The sequence below is a fragment of the Schistocerca nitens genome, chromosome 5 (assembly GCF_023898315.1).
Source record: "Schistocerca nitens isolate TAMUIC-IGC-003100 chromosome 5, iqSchNite1.1, whole genome shotgun sequence".
Classification (NCBI taxonomy): domain Eukaryota; kingdom Metazoa; phylum Arthropoda; class Insecta; order Orthoptera; family Acrididae; genus Schistocerca; species Schistocerca nitens.
The window spans coordinates 757,245,644-757,263,402 of record NC_064618.1 but is presented as its reverse complement, the minus strand read 5'-3'; the positions used below and the strand labels follow the sequence as shown (position 1 = coordinate 757,263,402).

The window sequence follows — 17,759 nt, the reverse complement described above, 5'->3', positions numbered from 1 at the left end:
TGTCCGCTGTGCCGTGCGTGTGATCATTGCTTGTACAGCCCTCTCGCAGTGTCCGGAGCAAGTATGATGGGTCTGACACACCGGTGTCAATGTGTTCTTTTTTCCATTTCCAGGAGTGTATATGTCCCTCCAGATCCTCAAGTACCATGCACTCCGCCTCGCCTTCTGTATATGCCTCCATCTCACATGTGGATCCTCTGTGACCTGATTCCTTTCCCCCATCTGCTCATTTTCCTCGAACATATCTGTGTCCTCTGCACCTCCTACCAACTTGATCCCCCTGATCCTCTGGTTGCTCCTCTCCTCTCCAACCCCCATCCTCTCCCACAGCTTCACCATTGTGTCCCCCTACCCCTCTACACCCTTCATCTCCTTTCCCAAGGTGGCTTCCATCAACTCCCCCTCCCAGATGGTGCCCTCTCTCCCTCCATTTATCCCTCCTATCAACTCTGATCCTCACCTCCTCATCCCTCCCTCTATCCTTTTCTCAGGCTGCCTCTACGCCCCTCCATCCTGTTTTTTCTCTGCCTACCCATCTCTGACTCCCTTCTGACCCCGTGTCCTTTTGTTTTCCCCTCCATTGCCTTCCCCACACCTTCCCATGTCGGCACTGCCCCCTTTTTTCTATGTCCTCTCCCTCCATCGGCTCCCTCGCTTTTTTTTGTTTCCTCACCTCCCAACCTTTTTCACCCTCACCAGTCAGGGTTCTCCCCCAACCCTACTACTGCCGTGACGCCTCTATAGTGTTGTTTAAAGTGAGTGTTCAGTGTTGTGAGTACCCCATCAGTGTTGCAAACTGACACCATACTTTCGCTAGTTTTTTTTTATCTTGTGCGAACAGAAACCAGACTGTCGCCGAGTTTTTTAATTACGCCTGTCTACTTACTGTGTGTCTTCATCCGCACCGTTAACGCCGTGTTTTTATATTTTAAAATCCGCAGATTTCCGCCATTTCACAGTTTTTGTAAAAATTCACCGTTTTACCACCTGTTTTTATTGTTTGTTTATATTCCCATTATGTTTTTTGACTTTTCTGTAGGCTGTAGAGCGGCCTATTACGCTGTTACCAGCCACCCCTCCCCTTGGGAGAAGGGTGGGGGGGGGGGAATAGAAACGCATTAAAGGGAAAAAAAGACAGGTATGTGGATACCTCTAACGAACTTTTACCTCTCAGTATTTGTAAGACACAGAACCACCCCTTCAGTGACACTATGGTGAAAAATATGCACAACGGATTTTAAACACAAATGACAAGACACGTGACTTTATTATTTTAACTCCAAAACAAATCCTATTATTTCCCACATGTTGTTGTTGTTGTTGTGGTGGTCTTCAGTCCTGAGACTGGTTTGTTGCAGCTCTCCATGCTACTCTATCCTGTGCAAGCATCTTCAACTCCCAGTACTTACTGCAACCTACGTCCTTCTGAATCTGTTTAGTGTATTCATCTCTTGGTCTCCCTCTATGATTTTTAGCCTCCACGCTGCCCTCCAATACCAAATTGGTGATCCCTTGATGCCTCAGAACATGTCCTACCAACCGATTCCTTCTTCTAGTCAAGTTGTGCCACAAACTCCTCTTCTCCCCAATTCTGTTCAATACCTCCTCATTAGTTATGTGATCTATCCATCTAATCTTCAGCATTCTTCTGTAGCACCACACATCGAAAGCTTCTATTCTCTTCTTGTCCAAAATATTTATCGTTCATGTTTCACTTCCATAGAAAATACTCCATACAAATACTTTCAGAAACGACTTCCTGACATTTAAATCTGTACTCGATGTTATCAAATTTCTCATCTTCAGGAACACTTTCCTTGCCATTACCAGTCTACATTTTATATCCTCTCTACTTCGACCATCATCAGTTATTTTGCTCCCGAAATAGCAAAACTCCTTTACTACTTTAAGTGTCTCATTTCCTAATCTAACTCCCTCAGCATCACCCGACTTAATTCGACTACACTGCATTATCCTCGTTTTGCTTTTGTTGATGTTCATCTTACATCCTCCTTTCAAGACACTGTCCATTCCGTTCAACTGCTCTTTCAAGTCCTTTGCTGTCTCTGACAGAATTACAATGTTTTTATTTCTTTTCCATGGATTTTAATACCTACTCCCAATTTTCCTTTTGTTTCTTTACTGCTTTCTCAATATACAGATTGAATAACATCGGAGACACGCTACAACACTGTCTCACTCCCGTTCCAACCACTGCATCCCTTTCATACCCCTCGACTCTTATAATTCCCATCTGGTTTCCGTAGAAATTGTAAATAGCCTTTCGCTCCCTGTATTTGACCCCTGCCACCTTCATAATTTGAATGAGGGTATTCCACTCTACATTGTCAAAAGCTAGAATTCGCGTTAGTATTTTGCAGCCATGACTTATTAAACTGATAGTTCGGTAATTTTCACATCTGTCAACACCTGCTTTCTTTGGGATTGGAAATATTATACCATTCTTGAAGTCTGATGGTATTTCGCCTGTCTCATACAACTTGCTCACCAGATGGTAGAGTTTTGTCAGGACTGGCTCTAATGTTCTAATGGAATGTTGTCTACTCCAGGGGCCTTGTTTTGACTTAGGTCTTTCAGTGTTCTGTCAAACTCTTCACGCAGTATCGTATCTCCCGTTTCATCTTCATCTACATCCTCTTCCATTTCCATAATATTGTCCTCAAGTACATCGCCCTTGTGTAGACCCTCTATATACTCCTTCCATGCTTTTGCTTTCCGTTCTTTGCTTAGAACTGGCTTTCCATCTGAGCTCTTGATATTCATACAAGGGGTTCTCTTTTCTCCAAAAGTCTCTTTAATTTTCCTGTAGGCAGTACCTATCTTACCCCTAGTGAGATAAACCTCTACATCCTTACATTTGTCCTCTAGCCATCCCTGCTTAGCCACTTTGTACTTCCTGTCGATCTAAATTTTGAGACGTTTGTATTCCTTTTTGCCTGCTTCATTTACTGCATTTTTATATTTTCTCCTTTCATCAATTAAATTCAATATTTCTTGTGTTACCCAAGGATTTCTACTAGCCCTCGTCTTTTTACCTACTTGATCCTCTGCTGCCTTCACTACTTGATCCCTCAAAGCTACCCATTCTTCTTCTACTGTATATTTTCCCCCATTCCTGTCAATTGTTCCCTTTTGCTGTCCCTGAAACTCTGTACAACCTCTGGTTTAGTCAGTTTATCCATGTCCCATCTCCTTAAATTCCCACCTTTTTGCAGTTTCTTCAGTATTAATATACAGTTCATAACCAATAGATTGTGGTCAGAGTCCACATCTGCCCCTGGAAATGTCTTTCAATTTAAAACCTGGTTCCTAAATCCCTGTCTTACCATTATATAACCTATCTGATACCTTCTAGAATGTCCAGGCTTCTTCCATGTATATAACCTTCTTTCATGATTCTTGAACCAAGTGGTAGCTACGATTAAGTTATGCTCTGTGCAAATTTCCTACATAGATCACTAAAATTGGTAAAGGTGATCAAGAGGTCTTGTCTACTAATACACCAGATCGAATTTAATAACAAATGAATTAAATGTGACATAGATCAACGTAACACATCGATTATATTGTCACTCATGTTCACATCGAATATTTATTCTTCAAGTTCACTAAGTGAAATGTTCGTTTGACAAAGCTGAACAGAGGGTGGTAACGTGACGCTAATTCCGACTTGAAATGGTTCCAATGGCTCTAAGCACTATGGGACTTAACATCTAAGATCATCAGTCCCCTGAACTTAGATGCACTTAAACCTGATCAACCTAATGACATCACTCACATCCATGCCTGAGGCAGGATTCGAGCCTGCGACCGTAGCAGCAGCGCGGTTCCGGACTGAAGCGCCTAGAACCGCTCGACCACCACGGCCGGCAATTCCACTTTAAAAAATGGATAATGCGATCTGACTGTGATTAATATAAACGACAGTCACTGTGAAGTGTACCCCGAAAGAAACTATCACAATGTTCTTAAACATTACAGCGATTGTTGCTGTGAGCTCACAATGAAATATGAGATATGTACTCTAAAGATTTCTAGTGCCAATGCTGCGAAATGCTCGTCATGCGCATGAAGAAATCATGAAATGTGGTGATAATCGCACCTTGGCATGATGTCGAACAGCAGACTTCCATATCCTCCTCCCGTCTTGATCCAACACTCAAGCTCTGAGTCCAAAGCAATATCTCTTCTCCAAGACTGAACAGACTACTTTCCTCTTCCGTTCGCGCTCGAAACTCTAGCTTTCCTACGTTAAATCCAACTCCACCAAAAGCTCCACTTGGAGACTGCCACAAAAACTAAAACCACCAACTTACAACTGGTAAAGCACTCCAGCACCAATCGCATATCACTTAGCGTACAGTGTAGCCTCCATCCATAAGACGGAAGAAACCGTTGCTCCAATCATAATGCATCTAGAGGCATCAAACAGAAGCCAGCTGTTATGTTTTAGGTCTTACCGCATCCTAATCAACACACTGTTATTTCGCACATGTGGGGAACAGACCGGCTCGTAGGTCCATATGACGACAAAAAAAGTTACAGCTCTCTCTACAATCCAGTGTCGGCCTCCTCCATAATCTTACAGAAAGCTTCCCAGAAAACAACAGCGGAATGGACTTTGACTCGGCCCAGAATAATTTCCACACCCTCAGTCCAACGCAGCCTGGGCGCAGGGACAATATGCTGAATATGCTGTGGCCCTGCTCCCCTCTTCCTAAGGTCAGTGCCACCCTCCCTCCCTCCCCCCTCCCTATGGATTCGCTCGAGTACTCTGCAGCAGCTTCCACTGTGCAAAGGAGCTGACCCGGGTCTCCATTTGCTCTCTCTATTCTCTATATGTGCGATTTGTCACGTTGTCAGACCTGGCACCCTTAAGCCTCATCTGCCACAGCCGTGGCTGTGTGATGAAACAAGTGTTTGGCTCCTCCATCTCTAATGGCTACCATTAAATTCAGCATCACAATCAATGTAAACACTCTCTAATAGTAGTTTCACTGACTGTAGAACGTATAATGGTCTGTTTGACTGAATAAATAAGGTGGAAAAAAAGGAAGATCGGAAGGAACTGCCATCTTTCACAAACATCCACTCATAATAAATTATCTGCATGGGAATTTTTTCCTCTCAAATTAGGGTAGTGGGGCACATACAAGCAAAACTTTGAACCGTAAATATCTCATCACATTTCTATTACTTTGAACGAAAAATTAACAAGGTAATGGGGACAAATTTGCCAGTCACAGATGAAGATGAAACAAGATGAACCAACAACCAACACATAAATATTCTCAGGGATTCTGTCAGATATTAGTTTATGTACTTAACTCTTGAATGCTGGTCTGAAGGCTGGGCCGGATGTTGCCGTCATTTGATAGCATGGTCTATGCAAGTATCAGTCACACAGCTGGACAGTTAAAGTAAATAAAACTCAAATCAAATGCTTTCAGCTGAATAAACCTAACTCGTTTACTGAATCCAGAGAAGAAATGTTCAAAATAGTTTTAAAATATTGAAGTATTCCTGTACTTCCACAAAAATATGGTCTTCCTGATTGGAAATCCAAGAAACGGGTCTTTTAACCGACTTAGTATGCAGCATTCATTAATCATCTTTCATAAACACTCAGTCATAGATGACAACTAAAATAGCTGGTGCTCATTCATACGTGATAAATACAGTAACTGATGAGGCAAGTGATATGTGACAGGTGTACCTAATAGCAGTTTGTAGAAATGTGTAAGTGCCTGTAGTACTTGGACAAAGAATTATATTAATAAATAGGAATGTAACTGGAGATGTGACATTGTCAACTGTGACATGTGGCAATAGTATGTGCAAGCGGATAAGTGGGTAGGTACCGACTGAAAATTATAATATGTAAACAGGGAGCTCACTATGAAAGTTGAAAATATGTACAAATAAAATGTTTGTATTAGATATGTGTCTCGCCAAATGATATGACGAAAGAGGAACATATTACATTCGTAATGATAAACTTAATAAATGGTATGGAAGTTCAATACAGATATTAAATACAAATGAAAAGAACACAACAAATGCATGATATCAGTGGATACTTTGTCAAAAAATTGGTACACAGAGAATACGTGACCGATGTGGTCATAAAGTGCAAGGCAAAGAACAGTTTAAAGTGTTCCAACATTAAAAATAAGAATAAAATATTACAGAGAAATACAATTGTTACAAAATGATTGTTCACAAATTTAGTCGTAGATTTTATGAGGGCATCATAAGGTTAGTAGTGCATTAAACGCAACTTTATAGTGAGCAGGATACATTCTGGAAGAACGAAGGAGTAGCGCAACAGGTCTATTGTCACTATCCCAACTGATATAAGTTGGTCCTGGTCGGTTCCGTTTTCAGGGCCGACTGGAGTTGGCTAACTTCAGAAAGACGAAAAATAAAAAAAAATAAATAAAAAACAGGTGCATGTTGCAGCTAATGTCATGGCTCAGAGGTGCGTTTAGTTGTAGCCTGGCCAAAGATAATGAATCACTAATACTCAGTTGTCAAGATGGAATCCGGGCAGGTAGTGTGATCCGAGTACAGAGAGATATCGCTGTGGTGGGTCATGATACATGGTCAGCCATGGAGGTGTTAAACATTCTGGGGATCCTCCACATGTGCTTGTGCCCAGTAGGAGCGCTATGTGGCTGCGCCGTCCCAGGAATCATGCTGTCTGTTCTTTCTGGAGTTTGTAAACACCAGGTTCGTTCTCCTGGCTGCCACTGGGTTCTCTCTTGCTTCGCTTCACACCCACTACACATGCGCTTGTTGGTGAGCCCATGGGCCTCAGAGGTCTCATTGTGTCAAGAGCTGCTGGTTTTTGCCCAGGATCCCAGTCAGCTGTGCGCCTCCAGGTGGGTCTCGACCAGCCCCTGCTGCGCAGTGGGCAACAAGCCTTCCCCAGCCACACAATGCTGACACAGGGCATCACGAGTATGTGCCGTCAAGCGCCAGGTCCAACTCTGCACACACTTCACACATACCACTAGTGCTCGACAAGCGACAATTTATTTACAATAACAATTTACAAATAAAAAAAGGCACTGATAATGTGAATACAAAAAACTTAATTCCGTAATATCTGATAACAAGAATGATTCTTACACTTTCTTAACTATTACTTGTAATATATACACTATGAGCTACAAATATGAGAAATTTAAGTAAAATGATGATGTGATGTGTAGTGTGTGTAACTGCCCATGTTGCGGTATGCACTTAGAAAACTGCCACATCCCGCCATTTGCATTCTGGCAGCACGCATATCTCCCAGTAACATGCACCTCCCACAACCAATTACTTCTTATGATAATGTTTAACTATTTCCTTCACCATTAAACTAAATTCCTGTTATTCCAACATGTACTTAACAACAGATTTGAAACTATAGTTATGACACTAAGGTGCATTTGTATAAATGCTCTAGGGATATATTTTATAAACTAATTAGAACGCTCACGTTGGTGGTGTACACGGTTAGATAATAAACGTTCACTTTGGTGGTGTACACGGTTAGATAACAGTGATGCAACCTGTCGACATACTAACTGACAAACACCAACAGTGGTAGCTAAAGTTTATAATACAGAGTCGAAAATTCACACCAAAGTATTGCTATTGACTAAAACTTACAAGAATTTAAGTGTTTTCATACCTTTTAGATCTAGATACTTACCTCTTCCATGGAGCTAGTTCACCCCAGTGACGATGGGCTCGATTTTGTATGGCAGGTGTTCAAGATCTATCATGCAGTGGTACATAACAAACATGATGCACTTCACTGTGATTCAATACTTTATTTTTTCTCCCGAAAACTCATGGTTGTGTGTTATTGATATAATATGGATTCTCTAGCACGAAAAATTATAATAGGTTGTGGTCATGTCTCCTCCAATAGTTACCACATATAGGAATAAACTCTGTCATTCATGGTGTCGTTCGTGAGATCTTTACTTTTGGTCTGCCCGTCGCCTCTACAAATAACTCACACTGTCCATGCTGTCAATGAAGCCCCCTCAAAAAGAAACTGATACCTCCCACGTTCACTGTGACAAGCGATGTTCGTAAGAAACACTCAACAAGGGGTCCCTAGGCTACCAAGCTCAACAGCTTAGACTGTGTCCAACATCCATCCATTCTGTGGACAGTATACGAATTCCAGCTAAAACTCTGGCAAACATGCAGCTCTGGTGTTCCAATTACAGCATCACAAATGAACGTCAGTAAGGCTAACAACAAGTGAATAAATGACCAAGTTTAGGAAAGACAACAACTCAAATACTCCAGAGCGCGAGTAGGATGGTAAAATTCCTGATTCCCCTCTGCATAGTCATGTTACTAATGATATTTTGCAAAATTTGTCCGTCTGAATATGGAGCACATTCTCTCGCCTTCCTTCTCAATGTAGTGATTGTAAATCGAGCAAGGATGAAGATATGCACCAAGTCCAATTCTTGTGAGCTAAACGACACTACAATAATCATCGCAATCTTGGATGACACAAACTACTAGTGGAAGTATCCACATACTATATTAGTTTCTTATATTACAGACTAAATTTAATGAAAACGTTCCTAACCTAATTCGAATCTCTATCTTCTCCTTCTGTTAATCAGTGACTGGGTGTCCATTACCATATTTGGCTGCTGGATTCAGAGGCTGCACCTCCACAACTAAGATTTCCTGTCTGGCTCTTTGCAGTTTCTTTAGAAATGTCGTTTGCTATTTCTACTTGAAAGTTGTTCCAATTATTCCGTCTATCTGGAGATGAACCTCTGCATGTTGTCGCCCATAACCATGTCCTTTAAAAATGTTTCAAATGGCTTTGAGCACTATGGAACTTAACATCTGAGGTCATCAGTCCCCTAGAACTTAGAACTACTTAAACCTACTAAGCTAAGGACATCACACACATCCACGCCCGAGGCAGGATTCGAACCTGCTACCGTAGCGGTCGCGCGGTTCCAGACTGAAGCGCCTAGAACCGCTCGGCCACAACGGTCTGCTGCCATTTAAACAATCCATTTATATTATTATTAATCCTTCTCTCATTATTCCTGTTCTGATGTTCACAGAAGTCCGTCGTAGTTACTTCGCATTTTTTGGGTGAATACTCTTCACAGGACACGATGTTAAATGCTTCAGTATAGTCTCCGGACTTTCCTGTGAGTTCCTGCTGGTAACTGATTGCCACTTTCACTTAATAGAGACGAATAAATTCACTGTTGCTATATGTTCATCCAGAAACTCGTTCTTCTAGACAGGATTCTTGAATCCTGATGATTCTAGGTCTCAGTGCATCATGATTTCTTTCTTTATGCTGTCCTGTCCTGTCTCATGACCAATAACTGGTGAGAAACACATCCCCCATTCTTTGTGTGTCCTGCAGATGCCTGCAGTACCACTTACAGTATTTTTTGTGACTTCACCCTCCATGTGTCCACGGAAGAATTCTGAAATAACTGGTTATGGTCAGTTTGTAATAAAAGTGAGTAGTATTATTTATCTACACCATCTATCAAAAAAATTATGAGACTGATTTTATTCCTGGCGCAAAGCGACGTTACGTAATGACTATGGTGGTAGTTTGAACTAACGACTGTATACAACAGATTTACATTCTACCAGTCAGTTGGGTGCAGGCGGTGTTAACTAGTGGTGAGCGGCCGTAGTGTGTCAGAGTAGCTGTGGCACAAATCACAATGGGGCAACAACTTTAGACCAAGTGTTTTAGACATTCTCCAGAATCTTCTGAATGAGAGAAAAGTGTGTGCAAAATTTGTTTCGCACACCGTAACTCCAGAACAAAGACATAGATGTGGAGACACTTGCCGCGACTTGATTGAAATGCAAAACTTTGATAATTCGTGTCTCTGAAAAATCATCACAGATGTCTGGAGTCGGTAATACAAATACGAACCTACCACAGAACGACTAAGTGCAAAAATTCAAGTGAATGGTCAACGCTTTGACGACATAAGCGACATTCAAGACAACGTAACACGCGACTTGAAAACGTTCCAAAGAAGAACTTTTCTGACAGTTTCGCATGCTTGTATGAATGTTCTGTGCATTGAATCAAGTGTGGAAAGTCTATGTACGACATCTGAATGATTGAAACCAGAATTTTCACTTTTCTCTATCTTTTGCTAGTCCTGTTTCGAAACTTTTTGGACGGACAGGTCATGCGCAGTGCTTAATAGAATGTTATAACTGGCATAACTGATTATCTTTGTGTGTACAGTGGATGGGCGTGTCATTGCCCACACCATCATCATCAGAATGTTGTTGATTGCAGGTTAATCGAGCGGCTGAGCGCCCTGGTGGGTCCCATACTGCTAGGAGAGTTCCTCGCTGACGTCATCACCGTCAGCGTCAGCGCCTTCGTCAGTACAACAGTGGTCAGTCACAGCCACCAGTAGCGTCCATCTAGTCGTAAAATGATGCAAGTCATCCGCCGATGAACCAAAACATTGTGGCCACTGCCACCCCGAGACTGAATGCGTGCCGTCCGTTGTGGCCGAGCGGCTCTAGGCGCTTTACTCTGGAACCGCGCGACCGCAACGGCCGCAGGTTCGAATTCTGCCTCGGACATGGATGTGTGTGATGTCCTTAGGTTAGTTACGTTTAAGTAGCTGTAAGTTCTAGGGGACTGATGACCTCAGACGTTAAGTCCCATAGTGCTCAGAGGCATTTCAACCATTTGAACTGAATGTGCCGTGACTCAGTAGGGAATGTGTACAAGCGGAACAGGGGCGAATGGGGAAATCCATTGGCATATGAGACCGCGACAAAGGACAAATTGTTACGGCCCGACTGCTGGGAACGGACATCTGGGAAACGGTGAAGATGGTCGGCTGTTCTCGTCAAGGAAAAAAGGAAGATTTAGAGTTTCACATTCCGTCTACAGCGCGGTCGTTAGAGACGAAACACAAGCTTGGATTACGAAACTATGGGGCAGGAAATCGGCTGTACCCCATCGAAAGAAACCTGCCCGGCATATGCCTGGAACGATTTAAGAAAATCACGGAGATCCTAAATCTGGATGGCCTGACACGAATATGAAGCGTCGGACTCCCGAATGCAAGTCCAGTGTGCTAAGCAATTCCCTTGTTACTGACATCAGAGTCTTTGGAAAGTGTTTGAAGGATCGTGGAACCGTTAGTAGCCGACAAGCATTTGACGTTGAAAGGTGACAGCTTTTGATTCTTCCATTTTCTCGCCATCTATTTTGCTTTTCAGAGACCCATACTGATTAGTTTTATACCTATCTCTGAGATATTTAACTAGCCAGCTTCATTGCGTATCGTCTCTGGTACGTTTTAAAACCCATTGCATACCCACTGCGTCTGAAACCGTTGTCTTTGACGGGCCGTGAGCTCTCGGCCACTTACAGGCCTTGACGGCAGAGTTTACCATATTCTTCTTGTTTAAAGAGGAAGTCAGTCATTAGATCATCGAAAGGACGGGAGAGGACAGTGCTTGCAGTGATAAGATATGATTTGTACCAGAGCCACACTGGTTGGAACGGGCAGTTCTGATGAATTGTTTTTGTTCGATGGAGAACCATGATTTTGAATTACTTGTGTTCTGCACAAGATTATCGAAAAGACTATTCGAAACTACCTTGTGGCGCTAAATTCTGTGCAACCGCTTGTGGTGAGTTAAGTCGCGATTTGTTCTCGTCCACACGCCTATATACAAATGATCCATACAGTTTCAAGTGTTTGTAAAAAAGTTTATATTGAGGTTAGGTACTATATGATTATAAGTACGGAGACACCAAGTCATGAACTTCTGTGTGCCATGTTCACAAATGTCCACTGTGTGAAAAGTCAGTCACGCGGTACACACTCAGTATACAGTTTAATGCCGCCCACACTCGAGCTAAATTGTTCGCACTGATGCCAGTCACAGCTGCCCTCATGCAATCCTCGAAAATCAGCGGTTTTGTGGAGAAGTGGAGATGTGGAAACGGTCTCTTTGATGTAATTCCACAAGTAAAAATCACACAGTGTGAGGTCTGGAGAAAATGATGGCCATGCCAGCAACTGGAGATTGCCAGCTGATACACGACCGATCGTAGTAGCATCCAAAAACTCACTAACACCATTGTGGGAGTGCAGTGGAGTACCATGCTTTAGAAAAATGACATTATCACTTTCCTCTTGTATTTGCAGCATGAACTACGCTGAACGCTGTTCTGGCAGCCATGTTGAAAAAAAAACTCTTTCAGCTACTATTTTCATACATACAGTCACAAGTCATATAATTGTTGTTGTTGTTGTTGTGGTCTTCAGTCCTGAGACTGGATTGTTGCAGCTCTCCATGCTACTCTATCCTGTGCAAGCTTCTTCATCTCCCAGTACTTACTGCAACCTACGTCCTTCTGAATCTGCTTAGTGTATTCATCTCTTGGTCTCTCTCTATGATTTTTACCCTCCACACTGCCCTCCAATGCTAAATTTGTGATCCCTTGATGCCTCAGAACATGTCCTACCAACCGGTCCATTCTTCTTGTCAGGTTGTGCCACAAACTCCTCTTCTCCCCATTTCTATTCAATACCTCCTCATTAGTTATGTGATCTACCATCTAATCTTCAGCATTCTTCTGTAGCACCACATTTCTGAAAGCTTCTATTCTCTTCTTGTCCAAACTATTTATCATCCATCTTTCACTTCCATACATGGCTACTCTCAATACAAATACTTTCAGAAACGACTTCCTGACACATAAATCTATACTCGATGTTAACAAATTTCTCTTCTTCAGAAACGCTTTTCTTGCCATTGCCAGTCTACATTTTATATCCTCTCTACTTCGACCATCATCAGTTATTTTGCTCCCCAAATAGCAAAACTCCTTTAATACTTTAAGTGTCTCATTTCCTAGTCTAATTCCCTCAGCATCACCCGACTTAATTCGACTACATTCCATTATCCTCGTTTTGCTTTTGTTGATGTTCATATTATATCCTCCTTTCAACACACTGTCCAATCCATTCAACTGCTCTTCCAAGTCCTTTGCTGTCTCTGACAGAATTTCAATGTCATCGGTGAAGCTCAAAGTTTTTGTTTCTTCTCCATGGATTTTAATACCTACTCCGAATTTTTCTTTTGTTTCCTTTACTGCTTGCTCAATATACAGATTGAATAACATCGGGGAGAGGCTACAACCCTGTCTCACTCCCTTCCCAACCGCTGCTTCCCTTTCATGTCCCTCGACTCTTATAACTGCCATCTGGTTTCTGTACAAATTGTAAATAGTCTTTCGCTCCCTGTATTTTACCAATGCCACCTTCAGAATTTGAAAGAGAGTATTCCAGTCTACATTGTCAAAAGCTTTCTCTAAGTCTACAAATGCTAGAAACGTAGGTTTGCCTTCCCTTGATCTTCCTTCTAAGATAAGTCGTAGGGTCAGTATTCCCTCACGTGTTGCAATATTTCTACGGAATCCAAACTGATCTTCCCCAAGGTTGGCTTCTACTAGTTTTTCCATTCGTCTGTAAACAATTCGCGTTAGTATTTTGCAGCTGTGGCTTATTAAACTGATTGTTCGGTAATTTTCACATCTGTCAACACCTGCTTTCTTTGGGATTGGAATTATTATATTCTTCTTGAAGTCTGAGGGTATTTCGCCTGTCTCATACATCTTGCTCACCAGATGGTAGAGTTTTGTCAGGACTGGCTCTCCCAAAGCCGTCAGTAGTTCTAATGGAATGTTGTCTACTCCCGGGGCCTTGTTTCGACTCAGGTCTTTCAGTGTTCTGTCGAACTCTTCACGCAGTATTGTATCTCCCATTTCATCTTCATATACATTCTCTTCCATTTCCAGAATATTGTCCTCAAGTACGTCGCCCTTGTATAGACCCTCTATATACTCCTTCCATCTTTCTGCTTTCCCTTCTTTGCTTAGAACTGGGTTTCCATCTGAGCTCTTGATATTCATACAAGTGGTTCTTCTTTCTCCAAAGGTCTCTTTAATTTTCCTGTAGGCAGTATCTATCTTACCCCTAATGAGATAAGCCTCTACATCGTTACATTTGTCCTCTAGCCATCCCTGCTTAGCCATTTTGCACTTCCTGTCGATCTCATTTTTTGAGTCATATAATAACTTACCTCAATGCAAACATTTTTACAGTCACTAGAAAGCGTCTAGATAATATTGGATAACCTCGTATTTTGTGGAGTTCATAGGCAATGGAGGAAGCGTAGAGTTGGAGCGAATTATTAAGTATTGAAAAGTTGACTAGCGCATCAGTTGTGAATTTAATTCATTCTGCCCAGAGTTCATTTCTTACGTTCTAAGTTTTATGGCAAAAAGAAGGTCAATTGGGACATCAGATAGCACATCTGACGGTGTATGCTAGTTTCGTAAATCTGAATATGTATATTTAAAAGTAATATGTAAACTTGTAATTTATGTTTATGTTACCTGAAGTTCAATACATTCATTTGTAAGTTCACGTGTTGAAAAGTCATTTTTAGCTCAAACACTCTGCACTTAGAACGCTGCTACCTTTTTGAGCCAGGGTCAAACGAATGGTGAACGAGTGGAATGCTGCTCTTTGGTTTCTATTGATTAATTCTCCTTCAGATGCCTAGTTTTTGCATTCATCGTGTACAGATCTGTGCGTACTTGGGGAAACACAGCCGTAGCATTGCCGACCATTACAAACGTGAACTTAACGCAAATTAACCACGCCTGTTACTTTCATGGAGTTGCTTACTCGCATAATCTCCTGTATACCGAAATATACGGCGCTTTATTATGCGATGTGCTGTGCTATTTGAACGTGTGTGGTGTGTGATGACTTTTGAGGTATTATTTCGGATCAGACAGTGTTAGTGATCATTGCATGGGCAGTAGATATTTTATTCTTGCGTATCACTGCAAATATCATGGCTTGCACATTGTTGCCTCTGAGAGTAGTTCATGCTTTTCTGGCATGTTACCTGAAGGTACCTTTCAACACCCACGCCGCATCAGAGAACGTAAAGCAGGACACGTGGCGACCTATGGCGGGTATGACGACATAGTGTAAAGCTGTAAAAGGTTGAGCATCTAAAGGAGAATTATTCAATAAAGATCAAAGACTTCACTTACGTGAACAGAACTACTTCCTGTTACGGCACCACTCGCTTGACCCTAGCTCAACAAGGTAGCTGCGTTCTATGTGCAGCGAATTTTAGCAAACATGGGTTAGGGCTAAGAAAGACTGTTCAGCACGTACAGTTAAAAACGAATATATTGAACTTCAAGCAACATAAACGCAAATTATGAGTTTACATATCACATTTAACTATACATATTCAGTTTTACAAAACTAGCTTACACCGTTAGAAGTGCAATCTGAAATCTCAACTGACCTTCTTTTTATCATCAAACTTAGCACGGAAGAATTGAACACTAGACAGAATGAATTCAGTTCACAAATAATGCGTTAATATGCTTATCAGTACTTAATAATTCACTCCAACTCTAAAGTTACTCCTTTGTATTAGCGGCACATCGTTTAACGCACATTGTTGAACATGGGACATGTACTCTGCAGCAGGCGATCTCTACGTGTTGTCCCAAGTGAATCATCAGTTACAATTTCAGTGCGCACGGGATCATAAAGATTGGATTATGGATTAATGGAACAGTGTACCAGATAGGATGAATCACATTTCGTGTTACACGGATGCACGTCGGTTGGAGGCAGTAGTATGCGATGACTGACATCCACCTGGGCTTCCGTGGGCCCTGTTGAAGTAAACGAAGCAGGCGTGGACTACTTGAACATCTATGCGGACCACCAGCATTCTTTCGTGCTTGATGTTTTCTCCGACAGCAATGGTATCTTCCAATAGGATAAGTGTCACTAGGCCAGAACCGTGCTAACATATGTTGAGGAGCATGACAGTGAACTCATGTTGCTATCTTGGAAATCAATTTCGTCTGATCTAAACCCGATGGAATACATCTGAGACGCTATCTGGCGCCAGTTCCGCACCAACCCACAACCTACCGGCTCCTAATTCGGCGTGCTGTGGGTAGACATCCGGTGTCCATAACTTTGGGAACGTACCAAGATCTTGTTAGGTTCATGCCAAGCCAAACTGCTGTTGAATTTCATTCCAAATGTGAATCAACATGTATTAAGCAGATGGCCATAATGTTTTCGTTCATCAGTTGACACTTAAAAATCTTACGAGACGTAATACATACACAACTAGTTTAACTAGCGAGTTTATGAAACTAGACTTTGTCTGAGGAGCCTACGATCTAATATCTACAACATATTTATTTTATACGTGACGTGTAAGTACGTCTACTTTTTGTGCTGTTAATCAGTTTTCAAACTGTATTTCTAAGCTTTCACATAAACAAAATGTTATCATGTCTGCTGTTGTCAAATAAAACTTTGCCTGTTAGTTCATGTACTGTTCATCTTAACATTCAGGTGTCTACATTTTAAATGTTAAGTAGCCTACTTATATTTACGGCTACTACATGGCTCTCTTGGTGTAATGATCACCTGCCCGCACTTGCTAACGCAGGCTCCTCAGTCTGTTGCTACCTGTGGGTTTATAGGTATAAGCGGACTACAGTGGATCGCCTTCCGTGTAATTTTTTTTAAATTTTTGTGACTAAAGCATTTCTCCCTTGATATTAATATTATACGTGACATGTAAGCACTGTTTCTGTCTTGTACTGTTAGTCGGTACTTACACTTTTATATAAAAAGATTTTCCCATAAATTTGAATATTTAATTTCTGATGAAGGCACTCATAGAAGAGTTGAAACCTGGTCAAAAGACTTACATTTTGTGACCGAGGGCTGTAATTGATTTATCTTTAATTGTCATTGAACTAAGCAGCCATGTTTAAAAACTTTAAGATTTTCGCTGTAAATGGCTTAATAGCAGAAATTACTAACAAGATTGATTGCTTCAATTTCTAAGCAGTCATCATCAGAACTATAGTAGAACATGAAAGACAGAATTCAAATAGCTGCTGTAAAATACGATATAAAAAGCACATGCATATTAAAGGAATCTTACTCATTCAGTTTGTTACTGAACAACGTGTCACAGTAATGGTCACAAAATACAAACTACCATGCGGGTTCTTGCGTCTAGCTTACAAAGCAAGAGAAACTATGTAAGTAGAGGGGACACAAGCATGATCGATTTCATAAGTTAGAAGAATCTGATAAATGTAAAACAGAGACGTGGAAATAAAACGACGGTGTAAAGTCACACGCGGTTCATAATCCTTCATAGCTGTTACATAATAAGTTCTATTTTCACTTTATTTCCACATCCTTATTTTATATTTATCCGGTTCTGCTAACATTTGTAAGTCGATCATGCTTCTCTACATGGTGCTCATATTGTTTATCTTGCTTTATAAGCGTGACTCGAAGCATGAAAGGCAGTCTGTGTGTTGTGACCATTGCTGTGACACGTTATCTTGTAACTAGTTGAATGTGTATGTTTCCTCTAATAGGTATGCACTTTTTATCTCGTACTTTACAGTAACACCGGTATCCGGGGTGAATAGAGGAATGTGCTCCAATTATCAAGTCAACAGAATGCTAAATATGGTTGCGTAATGAATTAACAACAACATATACATATTGGCTACGCATATATATAGCACCTGATTGCACAGAAAGTGAGCGCTGGTGGCTACTGGCTTCATAATTAATTTAAAGTGA

The 17,759-nt window shown here is 41.4% G+C and overlaps 1 protein-coding gene across 1 annotated transcript in view; it reads left to right on the top strand.

The window, feature by feature from the left end:
- Positions 1-10,472, top strand: part of LOC126260703 (uncharacterized) — a 36,534-nt gene extending 26,062 nt beyond the window's left edge. Inside the window, exon 4 of the mRNA XM_049958038.1 lies at positions 10,295-10,472. Coding sequence (XP_049813995.1) covers positions 10,295-10,472 — 178 coding nt within the window. The remainder of the gene's footprint in view (positions 1-10,294) is intronic.
- Positions 10,473-17,759: the final 7,287 nt, after the last annotated feature.